At 37.9% G+C, this 23,590-nt stretch overlaps 1 protein-coding gene across 2 annotated transcripts; it reads right to left on the bottom strand.

The window, feature by feature from the left end:
- Positions 1 to 85: 85 nt before the first annotated feature.
- Positions 86 to 23,073, bottom strand: LOC127416498 (14-3-3 protein theta). 2 transcript variants are annotated; one of them, XM_051655901.1, is made up of 6 exons: positions 22,988 to 23,073; positions 21,785 to 22,222; positions 6,361 to 6,484; positions 1,936 to 2,099; positions 1,334 to 1,429; positions 86 to 1,181 (listed from the first exon to the last, which is right to left on the bottom strand). In XM_051655901.1, exons 2-6 carry the CDS (start codon positions 22,076 to 22,078, stop codon positions 1,122 to 1,124), a joined length of 738 nt encoding a protein of 245 aa, XP_051511861.1. In that variant the 5' UTR covers positions 22,079 to 22,222; positions 22,988 to 23,073; the 3' UTR covers positions 86 to 1,121. The 2 variants fall into 2 exon arrangements, with proteins under 2 accessions (XP_051511861.1, XP_051511860.1); XM_051655900.1 differs by lacking the exon at positions 22,988 to 23,073 and adding an exon at positions 22,791 to 22,972.
- Positions 23,074 to 23,590: the final 517 nt, after the last annotated feature.

A 23,590-nucleotide genomic window follows, 5' to 3' on the forward strand; every position in this document is an offset into this window, starting at 1 on the left:
TCAAAATGCACATATTTAACAAAACAAATGAAAATTATGTCATCAGGACAATTCAGAAAGAACAATGAAATTTCAGACATACATGTATGGTTTATAAAATGGTAACTTTAATTCAGGTTACATAGCTCTTATGTAGGGCTTTTACACTGTCACAAGGCTTTGCGGGGGAAGAGAACTACAATCCATGATTAGCAAAAACACAACAGTGATCCAAATAACTATTGACATCACTTGACAAATCAAACATCCTCTCAATATATGCATAAACCTGCAATAAAAATTACTTATCCAAACTGTGGAACATGTATGCATTATTGGTTCCCATTCCAGTGTATATTGAAAAAATGGGCATGCATGGCATTTTTCTTTTTTTCTTTTTATCCACTAAGAGCCATCACAAGTTATCACGTTAAAGTGAAAATCGTAACCAGGCAGGAGTGTGACTTTCAAGATGAAGACATGATTCAAATGGTCTATGAAAAGTGCATACTTGGCCAAGCAATGCTAGCTGACTTGGTACATCTTACAGTAGCCTTCCTGCTATCAATAGTAAAGCACAGGCCCATTTTAAGCCAACACTATGACAGTCAACAAGACATATATCTCATTCAAGTGTATTTGATCTCCTTAGAGAGACATATAATGGTAGGTGATATAGCAGGATGAGAACTAACCATGCTCGAGGCAAAATGCTTTGCATTGTGACTGACATTTTCCACCAGTTTCAGTTTACCAGACTATACACACACTAGTCATTTTGTCACGATTAAAGTCATTTGATTTTATGTGAGGCTAATACTTTTCTACAGCAGACACTGCACATTAAAGAAGGTTAAAAGGACAAGAACACAAAACCAAGGAATGGAGAGGTCACTTTAACTTAATATTTAATTTAATTACAACCACAATCCAGGTGGTAAAAAAAAAAAAAAAAAAAAAAAGATTGATTGGAATTCCGACACTCACAGCTCATTGATAATGATCATGGGTTTACATGGCTAGAATAATCATAAATGAACAATAAGGAATGGAGAAGTGTAAAAAGTTGTCTTTTTCCAGGATTCCTGTTTTTTTATTTATTTATTTATTTTTTTAAATCTATGGAGAGAATATGCATGCTCTTAGTTCTCTCCTCCGTCTCCACCTTCACCCTCATCTGCAGCATTGTCAGAGGTCCATAACTAATAGGAAAAGAAAAAGAGGCATGTTTTAACACTAAACTTCTATATATTGAGTAAACAATCTTAATTAACTTTTACAGTTTCACAAAAGACTGTTTTGTTAGTTGCTACACTGGTATTTGTCGGTCAGTTTAGCTCTGTTTGGAACTCACTGTGAGGTTGTCTCTAAGCAGCTGCATGATAAGTGTGCTGTCTTTGTACGAGTCTTCATTCAGTGTATCCAGTTCTGCAATGGCTTCGTCAAAGGCCTGCAAATACAAGGCCACAATAAGTTGAGCTATGTGAACAAAGAAAAACATGGCATGCAAACCACGCGCCTGATAAAATGAGAAGCTTGAGGAAAAAGGTTAAAATCCTCAGAGACATTCAAGGTTTAAATTTCCATTGAAATTTCCCACTGATTGGGTTTAAAGGTGAAGTGCGTCATTTCTGTGCCACTAGCAGAGAGAGAAAAAAAAAAAAGAAATTGCCAAAATATACATTTTTGCCCCAAACCCATTCTCCATTGTTCAGTCAAACTAAAATAAATAAATAAATAAATAAATAAATAAAACTCTAAAAAATGTATTTCTGCCCCATTGGTTGAGTCAAATGTTCAAATGACACACTGAAATGACACACTTCTCCTTTAAGGCAAGAAAAGTTTGATGTCCAGCATAGAAACACAGTATAGGGTTTACAGTATTTAAACAGATGAATTCAACAAGTATCAATAAACCATAACAGAGTGGTTCTATCATCTAGAAAAACCCACTTGTTTGGCCAGAGTGCAGGCCTGCTCCGGAGAGTTAAGGATCTCATAGTAGAAGACGGAGAAGTTGAGAGCCAGTCCCAGACGAATGGGGTGTGTGGGCTGCATCTCCTGCTTACTGATGTCAAACGCATCCTGGTAGGCATCCTGAGAGTTGGTTATTGTGTCTGTAGGGACACACAAAATATTATGAAAAGTTTTAATCGTACAGTACAATATTTGTGAGTGGTGGAATTACATTCAAAATTCATAACTAGTAACAATTAGTCAGTTGTCCTGCCCCCCTCACAGGACTTTCTCAAAATTAAAGCTCTAGGATTTAGACCCTGTTTGGCGATTTAAATGAGCCAACATCACACACAGCACTCTTCTACCTCATTTGAATGATGTACCAAATATAAGAACCTGGGGGAACTTTAAAGGAATAGTTCAACCAAAAAAAATTGTAATTGTCATAATTTACTTTACCCCTAATGTCATTCCAAAAACGTATGCAGTTATTTTTACACAGAAATGTTTAAACGTTATGCATTTTTAACTCATTTCTCGCAGCCATACTGTCACATGACTCTGTGCACAAAAGTTTAACCCTTTACTGACAGCCCAGTGTTCTGAACTGACATCGGTCGGTTTCAATGAAATTAAATTATGCATAGCATATAGCGAAGACAAAACACAATGTACACGCAGAAGGACGCGGGATCGTACAAGGTTAATAAGCCAACAACATGTAAGGTCATGTAAACACCTTAAACTGTGTCGTTTTATCAGGGAAGATTCATAAATGGTTGAAGCATAAACTGACCGGCATGCAATTTTTGCCCATTAGCCCCATTTCATGTTGAATGTCGTTCTTACCGGTTTATCCAATATATGCAAGTTTTGTGTTACCTGTTTGCATTTTGACATAAAAATGCAGAGAATAACTATGATTTGAAGTCTCATGTAAACAAGGTTTTCTTGCGTTGTCATTTGTTTTGAATAAGCTTACTTAAGATGGTTGTGTTAATGCACTCATTGACGGAAGATCTGCATTGGTTCTTGCAAATGCAACACACTAGTTCAAATATGCAGGATGCAGAATGAGATTTTTGAGCTGAAGCAGAGGGGGAAGACTTTCCATGAACAACGACCTAAATTTTGGTCTGTCCATCACACAAAGCCATCATACGGCTTCAGAAGATTTAGAATAGAGCTCACAAGTCATATGGATTGCGCTTAGTGTTTTTCGGTCCTTTTTGGAACTTGATGACCATGAACACTAAGAACTGTCATTGTATGAAAAAGAGCTGCATGAAAAGAAAAACAGCAGAATATGGGTTTCTAACAACATACCCATAAGTAACGGAATTTTCATTTTTGTGTGAACCATTCCTTTAGGATAACAGACTGATGGTAAACAAATCTGTAAAATTTGCTTAAATCAAAAGGCTCATTTGAGATTGTAAGTTCTGCGCAAAACGATCACCGGTGATCACAGGCACGTGTATGCCGGTTAGAAATGTGTCCAACTTTTGTTGATGTCATGTACAATGTACGTAAAAAAAATGTCTCAGTGGCTCAGCTGCTTTTTCTAAGTTCATGTACTTCAAGGCGAAGCGTTTGGCATCTCAAACGAGCCTATTTTCAATTATAGAATGCCTAGGTGAAAAAACATCTTTAGACAGAACATACAATAATGGGCATTCATTCAAAGACAGAAAAAAAAACATCTGATTATTCTGCACTTCAAATTCCAATCACATTTTTACTATCCAAGTAAGGGAATTTTAAGCAAACAGAGTCATGAATGGCACATTTTTAAACTCAGACCATCTCAATTAGCCACATAGACGACTGCACTCACAGTAGATCCTGAGGAGCGTGTGAATGTTACCTGCTTACGAAGCGCACTGATGCAAGTGTAGTCTACGGAGGGTTCATGCCAAACTCTAGCGAAAATATAGGCAAGGACTTTGATAGTGAGCGCAAAGCATTCCGTTTTCACTTTATTTTAATTTAGATTTTTGTAAACAAAGCTGAGTAGAGCTGCATGATTCTGGATGAACTGAGAATCAATTTTTTTTTGCTTAGAATAAAGGTCACGATTCTTTTACGATTTTGAAGAAATGTTTATTTCAGTGATTTACAAAACCTGAGCATTAGGCTACTAAACTAAGTAACATGCAATTTAATAAAGGTTCTGACAAAATGTTCTTTGATTCAGTCTATTCGAAAAAAATAAAAAAATAAACAAAAAGTAGGAAGTGTAAGTTGAAAATCAAAAATATATAATCAAAAAGTCCTAAATCCACAAGAGGATGCAACTAAAATATAATAAACCAAACAGCACTGTGTTATTGCAAAAAAAAATTCCTGTTAAAAAATAAATAAAGTGTTAAACTAAAGTGCATAAAAAAAATAAAAAATAAGATTTAGCCCATTCGTATTCTAACTTGCTAGTGAAGTAAAATGCAAAACAAGATGAAAAAAAAAAGCTTCAGCAAACAGTTCTATGTTAACTTGGTTTTGTACTGGTAAATAGGCAAATATGCTTAAAAAAAAAAAAAAAAAGAGAAACCATTCATTCAACAATGGAGCCTTCAGTGATTATTTGAAAACATTGCTTCAAGCTTTAAGTAATTATTCAAGACCCAGTAATTAAATAGAGAACAGAGTAAACAGTGATTGAAGGTTTCAGTAACAGTAGCAATTAACATTAAAAAAATTAAAACAATATAAAAAGAATATAAAAACATTAAATTCAAATTAATTTGACTTAACGATAATCTTTACTGAATGATTATTAGATATACATTAATACTACTCTGATGCAGTCAGAATATCTGAATTCCTATAACAGAGAGCAGCAGGTATATAAGGCTGCATTTACACGTCGCACAGATCCAATATTTTGATATATACGATTTTTGTCCCATCTGCTTATACAGTGACAGCTGTGTTTACATTAATATTGCGTCAAGAGGGGCATTTTGACAAAAAAAAAAAACAAAAAAAAAAACACATTTGGCCGTTCACGCACGCAGCTGCATTCACCACAGGACACGAGATATACGCATGTGAGCGTTTGAAAATAGCCAGCTGAGTCAGATCTTAAAATTGCAGGTATTTTTTAGTATAGGTAGCTTTTAAAATACTGAACTGAGCAGAGCTTTCGTGGCACCCTTAGACAGTTGTTGTGGCACCCTGCAGTTTAGGAACCTGTTTTGTGCTAGACTACCGTCTTTGGCCGTTGCATTTCCTAGTTTATTCAGCATCTCATGCAGGAGCGCTGTTTTATAGGTGCCATATCAAGTTAAAAAGAACTTTACCCTTTAAAAATGCATCTCAAAGCGAATTCCAAAATTAAATTTGACTGCCTTATAAAAGGCATGCTACAGGAACGTTTGTTTGTTTCTTTCATTTTTTACGCCATGCCAGCTTCTATCGCTATATTCATGGCGGGAATCAGGTTTAGTTATTTAAAATAGTTAAATAAGTTAAATGAGGTGTTTAAGATTCATTTTTCTTAAAAACCTTAAAACTAAATTTTATTAAAAACCTTTTCAAAAGAATCAACTGAATAATACAGGTTCCTCAGGTGTGTAGAGGTATGATAGTCCAGTAAAATATGTTTAATGGATAGTGGGTTCTGACAAGATGAGCACTTTGATGAATTTTCTCCTGATAGTAAAAATTGGTGCGGGAGTCTTGTATGTCCTATCCGGCATCGTGTATAAATGACTTGATCCCAGCGATCATTAAAAGGGAACACATATCTTGTTCCAACAACAAGATTCATTTCTCGTAATTTGTTGTTTAAACATTGATCCCACTTCGACTGCCATTTGTTTTTGATATATTCATTCAGAGTTGGTTTCAGATCTGTGGAAGGTTTAGGGCATTTTACTGGTTCAGTAGATAGTGCTTCTCTGGCAGCTCTGTCTGCTTGTTCATTACCGGAGATTCCAGATTGTCCAGGTACCCAGCAGAAAATAATATTAAAACTCTTTGCTTCAAGAGATGACAGTTTGCTACAGCAATGTCACCATACATAGCTGAATTGTTGTCATTTAGGAATAAGATCGTGATCTTTGAATGATTAATTGTGCAGCTCAAACGCCGAGGCATTTTCTAAACTGGGCCTCAAATGTCTGCTCCTGATCTGTGGTTAGCCAGTAGCCAGAAGGCAGCTAAATACTCAACCACAACCATATTCAGAATCCACACTCATTCATCCTGAATTTGATTCAAGTCCACAGACCCAATTTTGCCTAAAGCAAGGAACAAGACGTGGTGCCAACATGGTCTTCCAAACACACACACACAGGATTTACAAGATTCGCATCTGTTGTCTGGGATGGAAACATTTGAAATATTACTCAGAAAATAAGCATGCACTCAAACACACCCCTTTCATTTAAACAGAAATGCAGCAAAAACACTTACCCTTCCTGTCATCTCCTGAGGCAACCTCTGCAAGATATCTGAAGTAGTCACCCTTCATCTTTAAATAGAAGACTTTGCTCTCAGGATTTGTAGAGTTCTCGATCAAATATTTGCTCAGCAGTCCCTAAGGGTGGGAAGAGAGAGAGGAAGCATAAGAAAAATGAGAGAGGTTTTTTTTAAAAGGTGCACTCAGTAATTTTTGTTTATGGAATAACATTGACACCTAGAGGCATGGATGTGGTATCATTCAAAACACAATAGTTTTCAGTTACCGATGACATCGTAAACAATCACTAAATCACAGTCAGCCATGATTAACTTAATCCATGAGTGAAAGTGTCAAATAACAAGGTGGTTACTGACATTAAACTAGTGCTGGGCGATAAGACGATATATATCGTGGCAACGATATAAAGTGTCAATCGACAGAGATTTTGCTATATCGTGTATATAGCGATATGTAAATATCCATGTGCGCAGCGTGACCGTATTTATCGGTGGGCACGCTTCATGTGAAACTGAAACCAGGCTTGAGTAGGGAATGAATTCGTCAGTTATTTGCGTGCGCTGGTTTAACACCAGATTCACTAAAGGAATTATGCAGATCAGGCACCGCCGCAAACTTGCACACAAACTCGTGGCTGATTCTTTGCAATTCTGATTTTACGGGCCGGTTCGGAGCGCTCTACAGCAAAGGATGCAGAAGTCCACTGTGATGTGACTGACACACTCTGCCAGGACAGTGTTACTGTGACACCTGGATCATCTCTTTAACATGCCGAGGTGTGCTTGACTACACCGCACATCTGTGCGTCTCGAATTTTTGCTGATCTGATCAAAAGAAAAGTTAAGAAAATGAAGAGGAGCTTCTTATTAAAACGGGTGCAAAATCTGGTTCACAAAAGCTGACACAGGTTAGAAAAATGTAATTGGCAAACTGTCGTGCAACAAACAATCGGTTTTAACACCTTAAAATGAACACTAAAAAAATATTATGAAAGCCAAAAGATGCACTCTGCATTAATTCCGTCTTAATCTATGTTTATAAATATATTTTACATTTATTTTCTGCAAGACGTATTATTTTCATTGTATATTTTTTTTACTAAAATCGTTATATTTTCTTTGTTCCTTTCTTTGAAAAGATCATCAGTTTCTTGAGGAAAGTTTATAATAAATCTGGTCAACAACATATCAGACTGCAATGTGACAACGTGAAATTGAGTATTATGGTAAGGTTGATTTAAAACGGAGTGTTTATTTTATTTTTAACTTTGTCAAGTTCTAAAGAAAGAAAAAATGATATAAGAGGAAGTAGTTTTCATTTAAAAAGTATTTATTGCCCTGACTAGATTTTCCAAAAACAGGCATTACAATGTGGTTATTTATTATGTTAACTGATTTTTATTGATTTTCCAAAAAAATAATAAATAAATAAATAAATAGCAATATATCGTTATTGTGATATAAAATTACTCATATCGTGATAAGATTTTGGACATATCGTCCACCCCTACATTAAACAAATCATATTCGGCTGGTCATGTGATCCTAGCATAGAAGCCCTCATGAGGGGAACCTCTTCAAATAGAATAAACAGCTTTTATTGGGTTACTGATATGAGTGGATTCTTCATCTCATGATTGGTCTTGATTTTATACATATTTCAAAATAATTTACTCCTTTGGAGTAAAACTTTTTTAATGAGGGAAACATTATGGAGTGCACCTTTGAATCTACTTTAAACTAAACTGAAGCAATTAAGATGGAAATGGCTGCAGTTTTATGGTACTGTAGACTGTATTGATTGCCATAAATAAATAAAATCTGTCATATTGGGAAAAGTCATCCTAATTATTGAGACCCCAAATTATGCATTCCAGTTTGAAAGGTATAAACTGACATTCTGCATCTTCCCCAGTTTACCACATTCTGGGCATTGGTGCATGGGGCTGTTTGACAATATCATGCAAACACAAACACATTTCAAAAGCAGAGAGCAGTGCAGACTTCCTGTGTGACAACCCAGCCCTTTCACTGCTCAGCCTCTCCATTTTAGATCTGCTAGGCCAAACTTGTACACTTCCCCACTGTGAAAAAACTAAGAGACAGTGACAAAAACAGACCAAGGAGAGAGAGAGAGAAAAGAAAGAGAAAAAGAGAGAGAGAGAGTGTGAGAGTGTGACGTCAGTGTGTTTAATCCATAAAGGGCACCCGGGATCCTCTGGCCCCAGATAAACATGTGAGTGCACAGTCAGCGCAGCAGTCACATCATATGTGCTTCTCCTAATGGCTGATTTAACAGCTCCAGGATAGTAGAACCGACAGCAAGCTTGAATGCTGCAGCACACACTCACCATGACAACACAGACAAGGATGTGGTGTGGTCAAAATATGAAAGCAACTGTCAGCAATCACATAATAAATGAAATCAAAAATGTCAACATTCATTGTGAAGAATCCATAAATGCTTTCTGGACTTCCTCCAGATGTTTACTTCGTATAAAGCATCTAACATGTTACCTGAAAATTAATTGGGAGCTCAAGGGAAAAAAAAAAAAGATCACTTTCCGAGCAAAGATGATCAGAGACAGAAGAGAAACCACATGCAGACAATCTCACATAAACCAAAAAGACCTCATCAACACAACAGGGCCAGCCACTGTAACCTGAATAAGATACAGCTCAATCTATAAAACGTGCACAAAGTAATTTTCCTTCATTATGAAATCTTTTATACAGTGCATCCGGAAAGTATTCACAGCGCTTCACTTTTTCCACATTTTGTTATGTTACAGCCTTATTCCAAAATGGATTAAATTAATTATTTTCCTCAAAATTCTACAAACAATACCCCATAATGACAACATGAAAGAAGTTTGTTTGAAATCTTTGCAAATTTATAAAAAATAAAAAAAAACACATGTACTTAAGTATTCACAGCCTTTGCTCAATACTTTGTTGAAGCACCTCTGGCACCAATTACAGCCTCGAGTCTATTTGAGTATGATGCTACAAGCTTGGCACACTTATTTTTGGGCAGTTTCTCCCATTCTTCTTTGCAGGACCTCTCAAGCTCCATCAGGTTGGATGGGGAGCGTCGGTACACAGCCATTTTCAGATCTCTCCAGAGATGTTCAATCGGGTTAAAGTCTGGGCTCTGGCTGGGCCACTCAAGGACATTCATAGAGTTGTCCCGTAGCCACTCCTTTCTTATCTCGGCTGTGTGCTTAGGGTTGTTGTCCTGTTTGAAGATGAACCTTCGCCCCAGTCTGAGGTCCAGAGCGCTCTGGAGCAGGTTTTCATCAAGGATGTCTCTGTACATTGCTGCATTCATCTTTCCCTCGATCCTGACTAGTCTCCCAGTTCCTGCCGCTGAAAAACATCCCCACAGCATGATGCTGCCACCACCATGCTTCACTGTAGGGATGGTATTGGCCAGGTGATGAGCGGTGCCTGGTTTCCTCCAGACAAGACGTTTGCCATTCAGGCCAAAGAGTTAAATCTTCGTTTCATCAGACCAGAGAATTGTGTTTCTCATGGTCTGAGAGTCCTTCAGGTGCCTTTTGGCAAACTCCAGGAGGGCTGTCATGTGCCTTTTACTGAGGAGTGGCTTCCGTCTGGCCACTCTACCATACAGGCCTGATTGGTGGAGTGCTGCAGAGATGGTTGTTCTTCTGGAAGGTTCTCTTCTCTGTGGAGAGAGACGCTGGAGCTCTGTCAGAGTGACCATCGGGTTCTTGGTCACCTCCCTGACTAAGGCCCTTCTCCCTCGATCGCTCAGTTTGGCCGGGCGGCCAACTCTAGAAAGAGTCCTGGTGGTTCCAAACTTCTTCCATTTATGGATGGAGGCCACTGTGCTCATTGGGACCTTCAATGCTGCAGAAATGTTTCTGTACCCTTCCCCAGATCTGTGCCCCGATACAATCCTGTCTCGGAGGTCTACAGACAATTCCTTGGACTTCATGGCTTGGTTTGTGCTCTGACATGCACTGTTAACTGTGGGACCTTATATAGACAGGTGTGTGCCTTTCCAAATCATGTCCAATCAACTGAATTTACCAGAGGTGGACTCCAATCAAGTTGTAGAAACATCAAGGATGATCAGTGGAAACAGGATGCACCTGAGCTCAATTTTGAGTGTCATGGCAAAGGCTGTGAATACTTATGTACATGCGATTTTTTTTCGTTTTTTATTTTTAATAAATTTGCAAAGATTTCAAACAAATTGCTTTCACGTTGTCATTATGGGGTATTGTTTGTAGAATTTTTAGGAAAATAATGAATTTAATCCATTTTGGAATAAGGCTGTAACATAACAAAATGTGGACAAAGTGAAGTGCTGTGAATACTTTCCGGATGCACTGTACAAAGAACATTTTACAGATTTAAACAAATGTTTAAAATAATATAAAAACACATTAAATGAAGACTCCCGTCATATCAGTAGCCTAATAAAAGTTTTATTTGTCACCAGCCCAAAATTATTCTGTAACCTCCGTTATTGGACACTTTTGCTTGCAGAGTAAATTAATCATAGTTGACACACTCCTTCTGTGTGGTGATGCATCTACGACACAAAGTTCCTCTTTTATTAAGTTTAGTGTACATTGTGCAGACTACTACATTGGCATTAATCATGCCAGCAGCTCATTAACAAAATAAGATTATGGGAAAGTTCTACAGGAGGCCCAACTGTATGTAACAGTGAGGAGGAAAAAAAAAAAAATCATAATAATGCATAGAGTAAGTGTCATGACATTATCTCCTAATGCAAGGTTAAGTTATCTTAGCAGTAGTGTTCCACTGCCTGCTGCTAACAGCAACTGAAGTTAAATGCCAAGAGAATACAATAATGTTAATGAGTCTGATAATTGGCATCGCACTAATGTTTGAAACAAATCACCGTTGAAAATGTATCACTTTCCTATTTACCATCCAGTGGTTCAATCCGGCTGGTACCACCTCAAGAAAAGAAACAAAAAAAATGCTTTGATAATGAAAGCATATGATTTCTGCAACCTGGTATGTGGAGTGCACTTCAGTCAAGCAGGAAAGAGCTAAGGGTTTGAGCCTGAATCATCTATGATGTGTAAAAGCTGAGCAAAATCACAGAGACATGGATAATTTACAGTTAAATAAAGATCTAAAAGGATCTGATGCACCTTATGAAAGATTACTTAAAAGTAGATAAGGTCAATTGTTTCTAACCACAACTAATGAAAAAACTACCAGGCAACAATCATCTGCACGACCAATATTCCCTCTAACTTTTATTCCTGCTGATCAAATCCTATTTTTATTGGGCAGAACCTTAACAGAAAATGACATATATATATATATATATATATATATACACACACACACATATACACCAAAATCTTAGTTGGTATCAATAACAGAGAAATTTCACAATTGTTGACATTTGAAATAAATACCACATTAAAAATGGATATGCTGTTCATTGTGAAACTGAACACACTCCTTTATTTAAAGGTTAAATATTAATTTAAACATTAAATAAAACAATGGCATGTTGCCTTAAGTGTTTCTCAATAAAGTAAACTTTAATAAAGTAAAGGTGCATAATTATATAATAATAAAGTTGTAGCCCAAGTATTATGTAAACTAAAAACATAGTAGGTTAATAATAAACAAATAGATAAAGCACAGTCAGTGGATTTCAATATTGTTGTTTGATTAATATTAACAACATAAGACAACGGCAGATCTATTAGGCTGCATTAGAGTGTTTACACTGCAAAGAAATGTGTGCAGATAATATTTTGACACATACCTGATTTGTTGCACCTGATTACATGTAAGACATAAGTAACCGTATTTGTTAATCACTCGTGGGACGGTCATTTAAAAAAAAAAAAGAATTCTCCCCAATTTTGGAATGCCCAATTCCCACTACTTACTAGGTCTCGTGGTGGCACGGTTACTCACCTTAATCCGGGTGGCGGAGGACAAGACTCAGTTGCCTCCGCTTCTGAGACAGTCACTCCGCGCATCTTATCACGTGACTTGCTGTGCATGACACCGCGGAGACTCACAGCATGTGGAGGCTCATGCTACTCTCTGCGACCAACGCACAACTTACCACGCACCCCACCGAGAGCGAGAACCACTTAAATCGCGACCACGAGGAGGTTACCTCATGTGACTCTACCCTCCCTAGCAACCGGGCCAATTTGGTTGCTTAGGAGACCTGGCTGGAGTCACTCAGCACACCCTGGATTCAAACTCGCGACTCAATTCGAACCAATGCTTCAAGACATGATTTTGAATCAGTCATTCTTTTTTTTTTTTTTTTAAAGTGTGGAGCAGTCTCAATGAACTTCAGTACCAGTAGTAGAGCATTTGCCTCTGCAGTAAAAACTGAACTTTGGTCAGGGATGCATATACCCTGACACAGTTGATTTGTTGCAAAAGCTGCTGCCACTTGATTTCCAGATTTAGATCCATCTGTGTATATTGGGTTATGTTGTGGGAACACTGCTCTTATATCCAGAAAATGTTGATAATCATTCGGATGCATTTTTGATTTTTGGTTTGTTAAATCCAGATTGATTTTGGGCTTTTTGAGATCCCATGGAGGAATTTTGCAAAAATGTGTCTGTTCCAAAATGTTTAAATCCACTTTCAGATTCTCCAGATGGGGTTTTTATATGTAGGCCAAATGGACAAATGTAACTTGGTTTTCTTTCATATATTGCTGAATGCTGAATTGAAAAAAAACTGCTGAATAGGCTGGATTTTCTTTATTTGTTTTAAGTTTGGTTGCATATTGTAAGGCCAAATTTAGGCATCCGATTTCCAAGGAAGGTACATTGGCTTCCGCATATAAACTTTGGATTGGTGATGTTCTGTATCCAGAAGTCGTATATATGATTTCCTAGCTGATCCATAAATTATATTTCCATAGTCCAGCTTTGAATGAATCAAGGTTCTGTACAAGTTCATAAGAGTTGAACTGTCTGCTCCCCGTTTAGTTTGGATAAAACCTTTAAAACATTCATAGCTTTAAAACATTTCTTTTTCAGTCATTTAATATGAGGAATAAAAGACAGTTTGCTGTCAAAGGTGATACCAAGAAACCTGTTCTCTTTAACAACTTTAATGGGGACTCCATCCATAAACAACTCTGGTTCACTGTGCAATGAACGAAGCTGACAGAAATGCATAGAGATTGTTTCAAGTTCTCACAAACAAAAACTATTCTGTGTTGACCAGGAAAGTATTCCGTTTATCTTCAGTTGGATTTTTTGCTCGATAGTATTCATGTACTTGCTTCTGTAGCAAATGCAGATATCATCTACATATATACTACAATGAACATCAAAACCAATGAATTTTGCAATGCTATCTATTTTAATACTAAAAAGAGTTACTGATAGAATACTTCCTTGAGGTACTCCAAGTACTTGTTTATGTAGGTTAGACAAGGTGTTTGCTATTTTTACTCTAAAGGGTCTTTTCACAAACGACCTCAAACTCATTTGGTACAGATCCTTTAAATTGCCATGTTTCCATGTCATGTCATAGCCTTTCTCCAAATCAAAGAAGACAGCTACAACATGTTCTTTCCTGATAAAAGCATCACGAATATAACTTTCAAGACAAATAAGATAATCTGTAGTGCTTCGACCTTTCCTGAAACCACATTGGGCATTACTTATATGATGTTTAGATTCCAGTATCCAGACCACACGATCATTGACCATCCTCTCCATTGTTTTGCATAAGCAACTGGTTAAAGCTATAGAGCGATAATTTATGGGATCATTATGTTTTTTTCCTGGCTTCGGAATAGGTATTATTTCTGCTCCATGCCAAGTGGATGGAATTTTTCCCGATATCCAGATGTAGTTAAAAATTCTTAGAAGGTTTTCCAGAAAAAGGTGGGGTAGATTATTTACAAATTGGTAGTGAATTTTATCCAGTCCAACAGCTGTGTCGTGGGATTTTTTAATGGCTCGCTGTAGTTCATCCATAGAAAAAGGTTGGTTGTATGGTGAATCTTTTCTTTTTCTTGTTGAGCATGACAGTTTCGAAAAGCAGGAAGACAGCTCTCAATAGATGAATTGTTTTCTAAAGTTTTTGTTAGAATGTTTGCAATTTCTTGTTTTGAAGTCAAGAGTGTATTATGCTGTTTTATTTGAAGACCACTGTTTTTCCCTTCATTTTCTGTATCAGGTTCCATATTTTGTATGATGGAGTACTTGTCATGCTGGAAACGAATCTTCTCCAGCTTTCCTTTTTTACTTCATTTATAATTCTTCTTGCTCAAGCTCTACTCATCTTTAGTTTGATAAGATTTTCAGTTGATGGATGTCTAAAGAAAAGTCTCAGCTTTTTCCTCTCTTTTATAGTTTCCTTACATTTATCATCAAACCATGGAAGTAGTCTATGTTTTATATTTAAAGATGTTCTTGGGACTGTATCATTAGCTATAGATACAAGCGTTTTAGTGAAATTCTGCATAGCATCTGGGCTCTCTTCTGGAAATCGTGCAAGTCTCTCATAACAGAGGGTTCGAAACTGATACCAATTTGCTTTTTTAATTTGCCATCTTTGTACATTTGTTTCTTCCTCTCTTCCTTTGATGGTTATAATAATTGGGAAATGGTCACTTCCACAGAGGTCAAGCCAAAATTTCCATGATAGGTCTAAAAATAATTCAGGCTGACAAATTGTTAGGTTGATTGCAGAGTATGTTCCATGTCCTGGATGTAAATAGGTATTCGATCCATTATGGTTATCTATAAAATATTCAATCTTTTGTGTTACAGTGATTACTGCCCCACAGAATGTTATGACTATTAAAATCTCCCATGAGAATAAAGGGAGATGGGAGCTGAGCAACAAGGTGATCTAGGTCCATGTGTGTCAAATTTGAATTTGGAGGAATGTAAACAGAAACGACTTTAATGGTTTTCTACAAAGTCAGTCACACTGCTGTCACCCGTAGTTTGTTATTAATAATTATATGATTATGGGTCACATCATTTCTTATTAAAATGGTTGTACAACCAGAAGCCCGCTTGTCATTGGGACCGAAAGTATTATAATTTTATAAATTTTTAAAAGAGTACAGTCCGAAGGTAATTGTGTTTCTTGAAGACATATGGCTAGAGGATTAATAATTGCAGTTAAATGCTGCAGCTCAGTAAAATTAGCCCTGATACCACGACAGTTTCATTGGATGATAACATTTTCCATTACCTATTAGGAAGAATAGGAACAGTCGTCCTAGTTCTGCCTTTAGGAGATCTGTTTTTAGGACTTCTACTATGGTGTTCACTCCCTTTCATTTCCACATCTTTAGTTTGTCTTGTCTTTGAAGTTTCATCTTGGGATACTTTTGACTGTGAAGCGCTTGCCTTTCTATTATTTTTATTTGCCTTTTGGTTCTCTGTTATTGAACTCTGACTGGAATGAATGTCATTTAGAAGAGTTTCGCTCTGAGTTCCTGTATTCTTCGTCTTTGAGGGAATTACTATGATTAACAGTTTGGGGTTTATCTTTATGCATCCGGGTGATATCTGTCTGGCAATCTATTGTTCTCACAAGTTTTTTTTGCAACAGAGGCGAAGGATTTATTCAAAGTAAAAACAGGGACAGCAGCAACCATTTTCTTTGCTTCGAGGTAACTGATTCTTTTAGTACATCTGATCTTCTGCATTTTCTTTGATCCACATGGGACATTGTTTTGATGCAGCTGAATGGTCACCTGAGCAATTACAACATTTAGATGGTTTTTCACAACTCCCTTTGTCGTGGCCTTCCTCCCCACAGTTACAACAGGTATGTTTGTCGTTACAGTCATTAGACCAGTGTCCGTACTTTTGACAATTGAAACACCGCAGAGGGTTGGGTACAAATAGGTCCACTGGAACACTTAGCTATCCAATTCAAATTTTTCCTGGGTGTAGCGGATTATTAAAAGTGAGGATGTACGTACTAGTTTTAATCGTTCGCTCTACTCTCTTGATTATTATTCTATTAATATTCATTACTCCTTGAGTCTTGAGCTCATGCGTTATTTCTTCTTCATCCACATCATCCAACTCTCTGGTACGGATTACTCCTTTACTGTAGTTCAAAGTTGGACGAGGAAATGTCTTTATTTGTACTCCACGTAACATGCTGGCATGTAGTAGATTTTTGGCATTGGCCTTTTTACTGCATTCCACAAGAATTTGTACAGATCGTAGTTTTTTTTCACTTCTTATACTGTTCATGCTATTCCTGCAATACCCTTTTGTATAGCAAAAGGGGAAAACTTGATGATTGGAAAATCTGGAGCAGCAGCTTCAATGATGATACATTTTGGCCAGTCATCATTACTCAGCAAAGGAGCACATCTATTTTCTGAGGTATTATCAGTATCCAGGTCCAAGAAATGTTTTTTGAGGTGTGTTTTGAAGACATGTTTTGGGTTTTCAGTTTCATCATCTCTACTCCCCACCCACCTTGGAGCCCAAAAGCAAGGGATGCACAGTGCCGCGGATCTCCAGCAAATTATGCATCAGGGATACAGGGATGATATACTCAAGCAAAATAAGCAACAATTTGCTCAATTTACTTGATTGACCCTTAGCCAACGCCTACTGGGAATCTGAAAGATATTTGATGTTCAGCTATCATAGAGTATTCCCAGGGCATGTCTTGACCAGCCGATTGATTGGATCGAGCCATTCCAACCTCCCGCCTAGGTGAAGTAGGAGCCAAATTACAGTGTTGAAATAATGGAAGCCGCAGCAAACCATATTTCTCAAGGACCAGAATCTCTTCCTCCACCGACACGGGTCACAACTCAAGGCAAACGAGTCATCCCTTTTCTTATTTCTTATAACAGAAATAGGATAATAAGGATCTATTATACTCCAGGTCCTTACAGAGTGATGAAAAAACCTTTATAACTGTAACCCCAGCAAGGGAGGCTTGAGGGTTGTTCTATCTTGCCCAAGGTGAAGACCCCAGCACTACGGAGGGAAGGAGCTTGCCACTGTTCCTTTCACGGGCTACCATCGTAAAGATGGGTCCCGTGCCGTACCCGGGAAAGACTAACTAACCACTGTAATAAGGGGCCATCCATGGTCTCTCTTGTGATTATGGCATTACAAATGCAACTGTTAAACAATGAAAGAACTATGGTAAACAATAGGGCATGTACAATGTAGAATAAAAGTCAGACTGGCCTGGTCTGGCATCAGATATTCCTATAATCGAAATGATTCCCAAATCATTGAGTCTGGTAAAAGGAAAACAAAATCTGTTTTGAGGTAGGAAACAAACATTTCCTCTAAAGAAGCACAGTTCCCAAATCAGTAAAGTGGTTTACTCATGAATATTATAACTAGGCCTATAAAAATAAGGTTAAGTTAATTTGGCTTCCCACAACACCTTGAAGAATAAAAACTGTTGAATTCAGAGGTTTTTAGATGCTCATATGATTAAATAAATCATATTCATTACAAACATAAAATGCAGCTACACATATCTTAAATATTAATAGCAATTACGTAAAAAAAAAAAAAAAAAAAAACTGCATCATGCATGTGATGACAGTGTACATCAGCCACCACCGAAGACCATTTCTGACCAAGGAAAAACCCTGATACTGGGGGAGAAAAATGTATATTCATTTGGATACCAGTTGAAATACTGAGCATGCATTTAGCTCCGATTTAAGAAAATCTCTTAAGTTTTTCCCACACACTTTAGTCTGTCATTTGTGCAGATGGTTTTTTTTTTTGTCTGCACTGAAGCAACATCAGAAGTGGCCGTGCACGCACACCTTAGAGGGAACAGTGCACTTGACTGTAATAAGGCCAATTTGCATAACAGTTAAAGATTAAAACAAGTGAGTAGTCATTCCCCTGGAGCAAACTGGGGTTAAGTGCTATGTTCAAGGGCACAATAGTGATGGGTCATGACTTGTTCTTTGTTGTTCTTGAACCCGCACTGGTACACAAAAACCAATTACACAAACAGGCTACCAAACCCTGCTGCGTACAGAAGATCCCTAGCATATTCTCTTTGCTGTAGTAGTAGCTCTTAAGCCAATGAGAGGCTTCAAAGAGACATGCTCTTTACTCTAGAATCCAATGGATACTCTCCCTGTGTCCGTGGCTCCTAACCTTCCTGTCATTACATGTCTGACAGAAAACCAACTCTTTTAATGCACTTCCTCCCCTTCTCTTCAGCATAATATGTAGAGAAAACGGTGGCTAAGATGATGTGCACATCCATTTCCACACTGTTAACTGTTACTTATAGTAGTTGAAGTCACCTGTTGTTTCTAACTACTAATAATTTCTATCTGTGGCATGAGACAATTGTACAGCCTCCTTTATTAGACCTTTGAGAGAAAGATGCAAATCCAAAGATTAAAGGGATAGTTCATCCCAAAACACAATAGAAGATGTTAGGCAAACTGAAGCCTTTTTACACCATTTACTTTCATTGTATGGAAAAGAAACACAATGAAAGTGAATGGTGACTGAGGCTGTCATTCTGCCAAACATCTTGTGCTCCATGACAGAATGACAATCATACAGCTATGGAACAACAAGAGGGTGAGTAAATGACAGGGTTAATTAGGTAACTATCCCTTTAAGAGAGTTAGGGTTTTGACACTACTGAAGCAAGTAATGCTAGATAAAACTGCTTCTGAACCAACACACCAATCAGCTCCTGCATGTATTTAGAGCACAGATTAAACCACCTTTGATTCAACTGGCAGTACTGAGCTGAACTACTCTTCACAAATGTTACTGACAAACCTTTATCATTTGCAGTCCAACTTAACTTTTGATTTAAAATGAAGAAGTCCTAATATCCTTATTCATTACATTTGTTTCTTTTATATATAATGGTCTTTGCTGCAGCAGAATTTGAGCAAGTTTGATAAGCATAGTAGAGATTGATATTATAAGTTTGAAAGAGAGGTCTAGGCTACCAGGGGTGTGACAGTGGGAATCCAATAGTGATGACACAGAACACAGCTGTCACTGCCTGTGGGGGGAAGGGGAGATATATACACAAATACATATTGATTGTGAGAAGCTGAAGGCTTGGTTGTTTCCCTCTGCACCACTGCTTGGGGAATCAATTCTATAATACTTCCACAAGAGCATCTTACAACAAGAGCACTGTGATGAGGTGCCAAGCTATACACTGGAACACTGTATTTGGCTGTTTTCCCCTCCAAAACCCTCTATACAGATAAGTCATATTGAGAAGAAAACAATTCTTCTTGATATAATGAGGTTGAAGGGAACATACCACCAGCTTCAATGCTTGTCTGTCACGTACTGCCAGTGATGACAGTACTAACAGTGACAGGTGCCTGTTGGTGCATCTCAAGCCATCTCATCATTGCTATACCGCAATTTTCCATATGTTTATCCATATACAATCCTCCATATGTGCTACAGATGCTTAGAGTTTAGCCAGGGATTGTCATTATAGAAGCAGTATAACATATATTATAGCTGATATAGAGTGTAGTGTGTATAGTCAGTACAGAGTTAGTATTGAGCGTGGTCAGGATAAAGCAGTATAGATAAAAGTATACTGTATATCCAGTATAGAACAGTATAGACAGGGCCAGCGCAGGTCAAACTGGTGCCCTATGCAGTGTTCTGCAATCAACCAACAGGACGACTGTCTGTCGGGGAGTGTTCCGCGACTGCTATAGGGCGCAACAGTGCCCCGCTCACTTATTCAGCATCTGGGTTCCGGAAGTATTTTTCCCATTCATTTCTCCCATAGACTAGAAAAAACCCTCCATTAAAGAGCTATAAAGCATGAAACAAACCAACCATCTCCGAGGTAAATCGCAATATTACAGACTTTATTCTTTACTATAAAAAGTATTCAAAAATCCGACATAAAAGTCAAAGGTACAAGTCTGTGTACTTACCGTCTTTCAAGAGGGCACGAACTACAATCCCATGAAGCATTGCGAATAACATGATAGAATCTAAAACTATGGAAATATATAAAAACTATTAATTTGAGGTTGTTGATTATAAGTATAGAAACAATACAGTTTGTGTTTATTGCTAAATATTATGATATACACAAATATATAAGTGCAGGGAGAACGACTCGTTTACGTCATTCAAAGTGCGTCATTGAAGTGGGCGGTCGCTTCCTGTCTTATTTCACAGGCTTTCTTGGCCGCGGTTCTCTGATTGGTGGATCGTTCACTGCTGTACCACGGGTTCTATAGTTGTTCACCAGGAATTCTGTTATTAAACACTATTTTTATACAATGAAGTTGAAATAACACAGACGGATGGTTTCAACAGAAGCATATACCACGGATAAACAGCCTTAGAGCTCACGGTTGGTCTGTCTTTAAATATTTACAATTTATTGTTAAAAATCAATTTCTCTATAGAAAAAATGAATGGGATTTTTACTTCCAAACCCAACTGTTGCACTCTATTGGGTCCTTCAATAATGTACAACATGCAAGAATGGGCAGCATGTGTCCCCATGGGGTAAGATGGTACCCCCCCAACCCCCCAAGGGGTTGGTGCCCTCATCTGCGTATAGAGAGCGGCAGACCCAATTATAGCCAGAATTGAGCCAGTATAGAAGCAGTATAGAAGATAGCCAGAACTGAGCCAAACTCAGCCAGTTGTTAGCCAGTAAAGAGGCACTATAGAAACAGTATAGATTGTAGCCAGTATTGAGCCAGTATATAGCCAGTACACTGTAGATGAGGTATAGATTATAGCCAGTATAGATGAGGTATAGAATAGATTATAGCCAGAATTGAGCCAATATAGAAGCAGTATAGATTTTAGTCAATATTGAGCTAATAAATGTAAAATAGTTGATACAGATTCAGTATTGAGAACAGTTTTTGTATACAGCCTATATACAGGGTTGGGAGGGTTACTTTTGAAATGTATTCCACTACAGATTACAGAATACATGCTGTAAAATGTAATTTGTAATATATTCCGTTAGATTACTCAAGGTCAGTAACATATTCTAAATACTTTGGATTACTTCTTCAGCACTGGTAGATTTTTCACTTGTTTTGACTATAAAAACTCTCCCAGTACAATAAGACAAACTATACATGTTAAAAATACATTCTCTGAAAAACCTAAATATCTATAGCCAAAATAGAGTACAGACAGCACAGAAGCATCAGAGAGTATAGCTAGTATAGGATCAGTAGAGTATGTGAAGGATATAATGTACAGAGCTAGTACTGAGTATAGTTGGTGTATAGCCAATAAAGAGTATAGACAGAGCAGAAGCTAGATTATAGGCAGTATTGGGTCTGTGGATTATAGAGAACACAGAATATAGTACAGAGCTATGATAGAGTATAGTCACTATATAGCCAGTATAGACTATAGCCTGCTTTCCTTCATCGACTTACCAGCACCTCGTTGCAAATGTCGCGTAATTCGGCCTCCACCTTCTCTCTGTACTCCTTCACCATCTGAAGCTTCTTGTCGTTGCCCTCGGTTTTCTGTTCAATACTCGAGATAACCCTCCAGGCCGACCTCCGAGCCCCAACGACGTTCTTGTAGGCGACAGAGAGCAGGTTTCTCTCCTCGTTGGTGAGCTCGGCGCCCTGCTCCGTCACCTGCTTCATACATGCGGCCATGTCATCGTAGCGCTCGGCCTGCTCCGCCAGCTTGGCTTTCTGAATGAGCTCCGTCTTATCCATGATTTAATCGCACGATGAAAGTATTTCAACTCCGGGAAATGGTGAGTCCACCGGCAAAGAGGGGAGGGAGAACAAACAGTGTGTAAAGGGGGAGTGGAGTGGCTGGCTAGCTGAAGCAGTGAGGGTGATGTGATCCAGGTGCACCTGGGGAGAAATAAAACCAAACAAATTACAATCCCCAAAGAGAGCACGCGACATCAGCTGATGGGAGGTAATGTCAGAATTATGATGTTTTTTTTAATTCACTGAAACAATGACATCCACATCATCGTCGTCCATTGTATCCTGTGAAAATTCGTATTTTATAGAATTTTCCTTTTTGCCAGCAAAAAATGAACTGTTATGTATCATAACGCAAATATTTTGTTTGCATGTAAAATGCATGCAAAATTAAATCACGTAGAAGAGATTTAGAGTCTTACATTTGACATGCCTGATACACTGATAACTACTACTGTCCTATCAACCTCAATATTTAACGCACATACATAATAAAAGATCAGAGCACAGATATTTTAATCAGTAGCATCAAATATAAAAGCTTCACTTTCTCCTGCTCGAGTTACTCCCGCTTTTCTAGTCTAAAACTGTCTGGACACCGTTCAAGCAAATTTCTCCGGTCATCTGTAGATGTTTTAAACCCTGTTGATGGTAAATAATCAGAATAAATCGCCGCTACTTGCATCCCAACGAAGAATAAATACTCGTTCACCTGGTAGCGCGTGCAATTGATTCGGTTAGCTTCTGACAGCTAACGAGTCGACTCTTGGATGACAGGAATTTTACTTTGACAAAATAACGACTGGCAGCAAAACCTGAGCTAAAACGCTGTCATATTCGTTATATAACTGGAGTAAGAAATAATATAAGATAGGGAAATGAGAAGATATATATTTTTTTTCCCCCCACCTTGATAAGCGGTACCAATCAGTTACTCCGCAAAAAGCTATGTCCGCTTCGGGCTGGTGGAAGAAAAGACTCGCCTTCACTTCAACCGAACTTGTAAAGAGGGCGTGGCTTTCTAAACGCAAATCCAATCAGGACTTAGATTTGCTTTCATTTGAACACGTCGTCAATCCAAATTGACCAATAGTCGATAAATATGTAAAATAAAGGCGGGGTTGAAGGAGGACGACTCTGAGGCCATTGGCTTCACGCCAATTAGAGCAAGTGAGAGGACGTCATCGTCACAATGGTTACGAACCCCCCCCCCCCCCCCCCACCCCCGAGTCTTGTGCACGCAGCGGGCGTGGTTGGACTTTTACAGTACTGAAAATGAATTGTGCACAAATATTTGATTTTATGAAGGGTAAGTAAATCTTCAAACGGTCTCCAAGCAACTGTATGAGCACACAACTTAATAAGTATATTATACATTAGTACGTTTATCTTAATACTCCTATAAGTTCAAACAATCCATTTGAAGGTAGCACTGCTATTGTATTGGTGGTGTACTTACAGTTTAATTTATGCAATGCTCTTATGGACATATTAACTTTATTCCAACTACCT

Source organism: Myxocyprinus asiaticus, chromosome 25 (genome assembly GCF_019703515.2).
Source record: "Myxocyprinus asiaticus isolate MX2 ecotype Aquarium Trade chromosome 25, UBuf_Myxa_2, whole genome shotgun sequence".
In the NCBI taxonomy this organism is placed as follows: Eukaryota; Metazoa; Chordata; class Actinopteri; order Cypriniformes; family Catostomidae; genus Myxocyprinus; species Myxocyprinus asiaticus.